This window comes from Aphis gossypii, unplaced genomic scaffold, assembly GCF_020184175.1.
Source record: "Aphis gossypii isolate Hap1 unplaced genomic scaffold, ASM2018417v2 Contig00487, whole genome shotgun sequence".
In the NCBI taxonomy this organism is placed as follows: Eukaryota; Metazoa; Arthropoda; class Insecta; order Hemiptera; family Aphididae; genus Aphis; species Aphis gossypii.
Window position 1 is genome coordinate 32,151 of NW_026083131.1, and position 9,963 is coordinate 42,113.

At 28.3% G+C, this 9,963-nt stretch overlaps 1 protein-coding gene across 1 annotated transcript; it reads right to left on the bottom strand.

Annotated features, from left to right (window-relative positions):
• Positions 1-3,812: 3,812 nt before the first annotated feature.
• On the bottom strand, positions 3,813-9,658 carry LOC126554418 (uncharacterized). The gene is made up of 5 exons (XM_050209491.1): positions 9,596-9,658; positions 9,361-9,529; positions 5,667-5,797; positions 4,098-4,208; positions 3,813-3,905 (listed from the first exon to the last, which is right to left on the bottom strand). The coding sequence occupies exons 1-5, from the start codon at positions 9,656-9,658 to the stop codon at positions 3,813-3,815; spliced, it is 567 nt and encodes a 188-aa protein (XP_050065448.1).
• Between the last annotated feature and the right edge of the window lie 305 nt (positions 9,659-9,963).

Consider the following 9,963-nt stretch of genomic DNA (forward strand, 5'->3'; position numbering starts at 1 on the left):
GATCCGGATTTTAATAGTTCATTGACAAGCAAAAATTCAAGTGATAATTCTTCAAGTCAATCAACACACCAAAGCATTGAGGATAATGTTCAAAATGCACCAGTTACAACTAAAGGTAAAAAGAGATTAGCTAATCCAACCATATGGAAAAAAGCAATTGCCAAACGTCTCAGAAACACTGGTCAAGAATACAATTCATGCTCTAGTAGTAATATTGTGATACCTGCGAAAAAAATGGGACCACCGTGTAATAATAAATGTAAGCTACAGTGTTCAACAAAAATTAGTGAAGATCAAAGGTTAAAATTGTTTACTGATTATTGGGCATTAGGTGACTTACAAAGACAGCGTGAATTTCTATTAAGATCAATGGATACTATTGTTCCTAAATACAGATATGTGAGAGAGGGGAGCAAACGAGGAAATAATCACGCATTTTATTTTACTATTATGAATAATAAAATAAGAGTATGTAAACAATTTTTTAAATCGACATTAAACATATCAGACCGTCCAATCAGAACAGTGAGCAGTAAAACTGCTGGAGGAATACTTTCAGTTGACTTTCGTGGTAAGCATGGGCATCATTTCCACTTAGATTAAAACATTAAAAAATCAGTAAAGGAACACATAGACACCATACCTCGAATTGAAAGTCACTATTGTCGCCAAGTTTCTACTAGGGAATTTATTGATGGTGCAAAGACTGTGGCCCAACTACACAGAGACTATGTATGTGATTGTAAAAAAAAGAATATGCCTTTCGCAAATTATCTGATGTATAGTAAAATTTTTAATACTGAGTATAATATTTCATTTTTTTGTCCAAAAAAAGATCAATGTGAAGATTGTGTTGCTTTTACCAACAGTGATGAAAATGAGAGAGAAATTTTAAAAGAAAAATATGAAAGTCACATTATGGAGAAAGATCTTTCAAGGCAAGAAAAAGAAAAAGATAAAAATAATTTAGAAAACAGTTTATTTGTAGCAGTGTATGACTTACAAGCTGTACTTTCATGTCCTAGAGGAGAAGCTTCTGGATTTTATTACTTGTCTAAATTATCTGTTTATAATTTTAACCATTTGTAATTTAAAAGATACCAAAGATGTACAATGTTATGTTTGGTATGAAGGAGAGGGACAAAGAGGAGTCAATGAAATTGGTACCTGTGTTTTCAAGTATCTACAAGAATTGGAACCTAAAGCTACTGCTGTGGGTAAATCTATTGATGTAGTATTTTATTCAGACAATTGCTGTGGCCAACAGAAAAATCAATTCATGATAGCAATGTATCGTTATGCAATTAAAAAATTAGGATTTATTAATAGCATTACTCATAAATTTTTAATCAAAGGACATACCCAGAATGAAGGAGATTCCGTTCATTCAGTAATTGAAAAAAATGTCAGTCGTACTTTGAAAGGAGGTCCAATATATACCCCAGATCAATACTTCACTCTAATTCGAACATCAAAAAAAACTGGACAGCCTTATCAGGTCATTGAGCTAACTCACGAAGACTTCTTTGACATAAAAAGTTTGGAAGCAAACCTAGCTTTTGGAAATCAAAATGTGAAAATTGGAGAATTACGCATAGTTAAATTAGAAAAGCTGTATCCTAACAAAATGTTTTACAAAACTTCCTTTAGTGAAGATGATTTTTCAGAAATTGAAACTAAAAGAATAACAAGAAGAAGTAATGAAAATAATGAAGTTGGCCATTTATTTTCATTGTATGATTCCAAGTTACCAATAAATGAAAAAAGAAAAAAGGATTACTTACTCTATTTGAAAAAAATATAATTCCTAGATACTATTCTACTTTTTATAATAATCTATAGTCAAAACATTGTGGTATTATTATTACTAATTATATTTACCAAGATACAAATTATGTTAATATTAAGTATAAGTAGGTAATCAAAAGGCTGATAATTAATATTACATTTTATTTCATTTTTATATTTTTAACTATAATCAAAAGGCTGATAATTAATATTTTATTTCGTTTTTATATTATTAACTATAGTCAAAAGGCTGATAATTAATATTACATTTTATTTCATTTTTATACTTTTAACTATAATCAAAAGGCTGATAATTAATATTTTATTTTGTTTTTATATTATTTACTATAACAGATAGTTACTACATTTTTTATTTTTTTGTTATTCATCATTACTTAAGTATAAATAAATAAAAATAAAGTTTCATATTATAAAATAGGTACTTTTGAAATTTATTTTTCTATTCTCCTTACCAATAATGTTTTTTCACGAAAAGTGGCATAAGTAAAATATTTTTTTTATTTTTATGATTTTAAATATGATAACTATAAATAAAACAGAAACAAAACAAAAGTTTAATTGTATGTACAACATTAAAACAGTTTCTCAAAAATCCATACATTTTTTCCTAAAAATTAGACGAATAAATTAAAAAACAGTTTTTTCAAATTTTCTAACTGCTCTCCTGAAAAAATCATGTTTTTGTGTTGTGTCACTATTCTTGTGCATAGGCGAATTACGTACTTCACACAGTTTGATGTATAGGGGCAGTTTTGCTATAGCAGTAATGAAAAAATTACTGCCATAGCAGTAATGAAAATTGACGTTTTAAGGATGGTTTTTTTTGGACGGCGGCCACGAGACTGTCCATCAACGTGGTAACTATATAAGAATAATTTATAAGATACCTTATATTAAATTTTCAAGTTCTTTGGGGATCCAAATTTTGTTTATTAACATTTCAATAAAAAAAACAAAATCGGGTTAATATTATTTTAGATTTACCTATTGTATTAATTAATTAGGGAACAAATTTGAATGCTCTAAAAACAAGAAAATACGATTTAATGACTAATAATAGACATTTTTTTTAAAAATTCAAAAAAAAATTCCCTTCAATTTATATAAAATGTAATTTTCATTCAAATCCGTACCCTAGTAATAATATAATAATAATATATAATTGTACATGTATCATCAAATGTAATTGATGTATACATATAGGTAAATGATAATGATAAATAATATAAAGCTATTTTATTCGTAGGACCGAAAGTAATGTAGAACAGAGTGATAATAAGGCATCTGAGGAACAGAGAAACCGAAGACGTGGGTTTAATTGTAACAAAATATATAAGTGTTAAATATATAAGCCACAAAAAAAAAACCCTGAAGATGACTCCCCCATCAAATTTTGGATCCTCGTTGTTAAAAATCTTAGAAAACAGGAAACAAATACCAGAAGACCCGGAAAAGTATTTTTTATTGTCGTTACTCCCTCAAATTAAGTCGTTAACCGAAGACCAAAAATCAATGAAGTATATTTAATTTTTAAATGCTATTCAACGAGTTAAACATAACACATCTGCTATCCCTCATTTTTATCCTTATTCACCAATTAATCAACCCAACTCTTACTTTTCTTAGCAACATTTTTCTTTTCCTGGATATTACCATACCAACGATTCACAAAACGTGCCTACAGATATTATAAATTCTACTATTAAGTCTTCTCCACCAATTCTACATTGATGAATCCAGTAACATTTCGCAACCTTCTTCTGCAATTAATTCAACAAATAAACAATATTATCATTATGACCATTTTTCACACATGTCTTCTACTGTTACTCAAAATGTTTCTATACCTCCTACACACATACCCATCGCTATACAAACAATTACCCTCCTTATAATTCTCCGCAAAATAATTTCAATAATACACCATGATTTGTATAAACATTGCAATTAATAAATAAAACAGATACTTATTTCTACATTTTTTATTTTTATTTTTGAAATACCTACCTCAGTGTCACTGTCAGACGTTCTTCCGGTGGTATTGGCATACGCAAACCAGTGTGCTGTTTTGAAAATGTTTGTCTAACCAGCGATAGCTTAATAAATATAAATAAAATTAATTATTATTTTGTGTAATATTACCTATCATAAATCATATATTTGTTTATAGAAAAAACAAATAAAAAAATATTAAAAACTATATAATTATATAAATTTCACAGTTTTATACTAAAAAACACTATATATTGTTTTATAAAATAATATGTAAATCTTATATATCTACTTACCAGCTCATCAAAAGATCTTATCGACATTCGATAATATTTTATGAATTCTTCTGGATAACTACGAAGGGTCATAAATGTCACCTGGAACTGACCATTTTGGGAGATGGTAAACTGCGGCAAAAAAAAAATTAAGATTATACAAACTGCGACAAAACCGATAAGATACATCATACAAACTGCGGCAATTTATTTTATATACTTTCTATATATACTATATATACCTATGTATGTATATCGTTAAATTAATTATGTGAAGTTTCGTCTTGCGTAAAAATTGGTAAATCCAAATGTATTTTTAAGTTTTAACGAAACATATCGGTATTATCGATTCCTTTACTTTTGATAACCCTAGTTAGTACCTACTTACAAGTGATAGATGTCACCTAATAAAAGTAGTTAAGAGTTTTATATATTTTATTCAACGTCATGGAATTTTCAACCATGTTTAGTCAGAATGGCAAGATATTAACAGTGTTGAACGATTTTAAATTCAAATTTAAATATGAATCCAAAATAAATGGTAATAAAACTTGGGAATGCACTAAAAAAACATGCAAGGCCAAATTAGTCTTCAATAAGGAAAACACTCTACTTCAAGAAAAATCAGTTTTGGATCATAGTCATGAATCAGATTCTACAATTGAACGTCAAATAGTAAGTAATAGTATCAAACGAAAAGTATCTGAAAGCAATATAAATGAAATGCCATCTAAAATAATTAGAAAAGAACTTCGTAGTTTAGAAAACGATTCACAATTACTAACTAATGATATTTCATATATTCGTAGAAATTTATATAATAAAAAAACCAAATATCACCCACCACTTCCCAAAGATATTAATGAAGTACATTAAGTTCTAATAAATATGAATATTATGACTAACAAAAATGAAAACTTTTTGCTAATTAATGATAAGGAAACAAATATAATTGTATTTACATGTCTCACAAATTTAAAATACTTATGTTCTATGGAAAAAATTTTTATGGACGGAACATTCCAGTTCTGTACTAAATTTTTTTATCAGTTTTTTGTACTGCATGGCTTTCAAAATGGTATTTATACGTCTCTGGTGTATGCATTGCTTCCTAATAAACGTACATCGACTTATGAACATTTATTTAAAAAGTTACGTGATGCATGTTTGACTGAAGGTTTTGTACTTAACCCAAGTATGTTTGTAATTGATTTCGAAATTGGAATACACGAAGCGGTTCACAATATATGGCTAACCAGTATTATTCGAGGTTGTAATTTTCATCTCGGCCAAGCGTGGTTTAGAAAATTCCAAAATTTGGGTTAGGTTATTAAAACCTAACCTAACCCTAACCTACCGAATAGGTATTATACCTAATTAAACGATAAACGTGTACTTATATAGATTATCGTAACGATATGTATATACATGTAGTATATATAGAAAGTATATAAAATAAATTGCCCCAGTTTGTATGATGTATCTTATCGGTTTTGTCGCAGTTTGTATAATCTTAATTTTTTTTTTGCCGCAGTTTACATATCGACTTTTAGAAAAAGGTAAATTTTGCCGCAGTTTACATACAGCCACCATTGGTCTTTTTAAATTTAAAGGATAGACCCTAAGTCGTCTTTTAATTTTGTCTCTTTTTTGTTTCTTGCTGACTTCATGTTCCTCATATAATACATAAATAATGTATGTGACTTCAATATCATCAAATGCTTTTCCATATTAAAAAAATAAAGTAGACGAAACAAAATAAAATTAATTTTTAAGTTCAGTACGAATTAATCAGCCAGCAGTCATCCACAACGGGCGGTAACAGCAGTACTAACCTAGTAAACGACAAAGTACAAAGAATTGAATAGTTCAAATAAAATTTGGCGCGCTTTTTATTTTTGAAAAACGCACACAAATCGTCCAGTGTGAAAGCGCGGCGAGACTTTAAAACGCGAGGAACGCATTGACACGCGTGTAATGTGTAAGGAGTGCGCGTCCGCGATTTAAAATCGCGACGTTTTAAAAACGCGGACGCGCGCGGTTGAATCGCCTATAATCATAACGTAATAATATATAAATCATAGCATGTAATCAGCTTTAACGCTGTTGTGTGCATTGTTGAATTGGCAATTTACTACACTGAATAGGGAATAATAATAATTAAAAAAAAATACAATTTTTGTAAGATATGACATATGGTCTATGATATGGGCAAAATGGGTACCTATATGCATTCAGCATTGACAATTACGACAGAGGAGAAGCTAAATTTTAAAATATACTTTTTTTAAATTTTTATATCTGGTCACCATATATATAACTACAAAACAAATAATACTTACCAATATTTAATAGGACTTTCCAAGTATCCAATTTACACGCGTTATATCAATTTAAATAAGTACTTCTATGTTTAATTAAATTAATAAACAAAATAAAATATAATATAAACAATATACCATGACATATTATTATAATATAATATTAACTGTTATGTCATGTTGTTTTATTATAATGCTGATGTCTGATGTACTATGCATCACTACTCACTAGATTACTACATAGTCATACTACTCATACTACATACTACATAGTACAATATGGCGTACAGCGTACTGTCAGACGTTAAGGTTGTCAGTAAGTATTATTTAAGTTGTCACGAGGTATCGTGTAATCATGAAACATTATACAACTGAAATCTGAAGGATAGCTGCTGCTTGCTAGTAAGTTGTAGTTGCCGATCTCGGATACGTACATATTATACATAGGTAAACATAAAATTTATACTAGGTAATAAGTATAAGGTCTGTGGTATTGGTATTATTGTTTTGTGATTATACAGGACGCAAGATTATTATTTTGCTTCATGAATTTATTGTTTTAGGTTGGCCGGAGTTACATAATACAGGGGTATTCTTAACTTTTGGCTTTTCATAATTACTAACCGGTATTATTATTAAAATGACTTATTAAGCATCATCGTCGGAGTCGGTAATTGAAAGCGATAAGCAAATAATAGTATTTATAGTAGTAATTTTAGTCCAATTAATTATAATTATATGACAATATTGATAATAAGCTATAACAGCTAATAACAGGTACAAATTTAATATTATCACTACTCCCCGCTACACAATGGATCGATGATATCGAATTCATTACTATTATAGCTACTGGACTTAACAAATAAAAATCCCAGTACTGACTAATTAGTACTGATGTATGACACCTAAAAACTTTTTTAAAACCAACCAACTTTGAGCAGCTATAACTCGCCAACGGATCAATGAAAGTTAAAAATTTTAACGTGAAAATTCATGAAAAAAATGGTTCTATTAATTTATAAAATTATTAATATAGGTTGTCATTTGAAAATCAAAAGTTGATAGTTATTTTGCTATTAAATATATGAGTGAAAAAAATTAAAATTTTATACAGTTGTAGAAAAACATGTATCTAAACATTTGAAAAAAAAAATTAGAAAAAAAATCTATACTTTTTGAAATAATGAGTGTTCAATGATAAAAAAATCACCCTGTATATTTCTCAATTTTTTTTTTTTTTATTTATTTTTTTTTTTTATGTCACAATTTCTTTATTTTTTTTTATTTTTAGATTATTTAATGAAATTCCGATCGTCACTGAAAAAAAGTTCACCGATATTCGATATTAGCGTCGAAAAGAAAAAAAGCAGGTTAATTAAAAGTATAATATTTTAATAATTTAGCTAAAATATATATATATATAAGCAGTTGATAATAATAATAATAATAATAGGTAATAATACTATTTTACAATTATATAGGCTAGCTTGAAGCTTCGCTAGTTTTGGTTTTTTTTTACATAACAAATTATAATACTTAAGATTAATTAGCTTTTAGTAAGCATATATGTAATACCTACTTATTTAGTAAATAAAATGTACACAATTTATATTAATATACATTCTTTTAATAGTGAATTGAAGTTGAATAAAAGTCAACGATTAAACAAAACGGTGGAAGTGACTACACACTTGGGAAATGTTAGCGAACAATAAGTACAACTGAAGGAGAGTTATTATGAAAGAAAGTTAAAGCTGAAAGAAATTGAAATTGAAAACAACCAAAAATATTATTCTGCAAGCTTGGCTTTGCAAAGCAAACTGGTTGAAAACTTAAATAGTATTGTTATGCATTTAAATAAATAAATACTTAATTTTTTCTTCTATTCTATTCTATTATACCTACCTAAAATTAAGAAGTAATAAAGCAAAATATTCTAAAATATAATTAATATGTTAATATTATGTGAAATATTGTTGGATTATGGTTCTCTGCATATCTCGACCAGCAACCAACAAGGCATTTATAGCTCGCATTTGTTCGTTATTAACATTAGGAATAACTCCTAAATCGTCTTCGTCAAAAATCATATCATCTTCACAAATTATGTCGTCATCGGAAACATTGTTATCTATGCATATTGCATATATTATGCAAAACTACACACGCATTAATTATTTTAGAAGCTTTTAAAGGCTCGTAGTGTAAAACATTTCTGTATGATTTGTAACAACCTACACTTGTGATTGTAACTGAAATTGTCAATAAAAAACAAGATAAGATATAATAATAAGTTATAAAAATTGCAATTGCATTGTACCTAGTCATACAAAAAATGCTAATAGGTAAAAGTGAACCGAAAAAAGAAAAGGATTTCAAGAGTAAAAAAAATAAAAAAATATTACACTCCGCAGTAGACAGTAGATTATAATATTATGTTACTCACATTTTTATATGTATGATTAATGATTTAAGTGAATTTAAATTGATTTGAAAGATATAACCATCAATTAAACATTAAGTCGAAAGTGAGTAAAATAAATATTTGGTCATATGGAATGTTGTGTTGTACAATGTCACACCGCATAGAACCATTACGTTATTGTGTACAGGGAATGAAGGGTTTGTGTATTTACATGGTATACATATATATTTTAATTATTGTTTAGTATAGTGTTGATGTTGTGTTTATAATTAATTGAATTATATAACCATGAGTATAGTATAGTAAACAGAAATCATGAATTATGAGCACAGTGAATTCAGAACTGAAGCTATGAGACGATTAGATTTAAAAAACTGTATATACTGTAATGGTAAGATCTTAAATGAACAGTGACTTACAATATAATATGTCAGTGTCAATTGTCATACTAAGTGTGTGTGTGTGTGTGTGTGTGTGTGTGTGCAGATTTGCACAGTAAGATTAAAACTAAAATCGTTTTTCATAATATACTCACTATTGAAGGCACTGCCGCGTTGATGAGGCGGCGACGATTTGCACTCGGTAAATAGTCGAGTCGAGGAACGAAATGTCTTGAACAGAGCATTGAGGTGGGGCGAACAGCAAAACCGTTGGTCTCCACGAACTGCACCCACAGAAATCTGCGTGCGACGTTTGACGGAAATCTAAACAGGAATATGTAGCATTATAACAATGGCATGTGAAAATATGTAAAGTAAAATAGTAAATACCTGTGGTAATGAAACTCCAATAACAGCATCGACGTTACCGCACATGACACAGATTTTAACCATTATGAACAGACTATATATAAAAAAAAAAAAAAACATGTATAAAAGATTTTTATACAGTACGCCGTAAATTTATTTAAAGCTAACTGATCACATGTCAACGTTTTCATGAAAAATGTATCATTTTTTGTTTTATTTCAGGTTGTTTCAATTGCAATGGCTACGGCCACATAGCTAAAAAATGTGAGTGTTTTATTTAATATTTATTGCATTATACTTGCCATGTGCTCATCGTGAGTAGTATATTTAATTAGATTAATATTTCAGGCAAGAAAAAAAATAAAAAAAAAAACACCTCGGCGCCGATC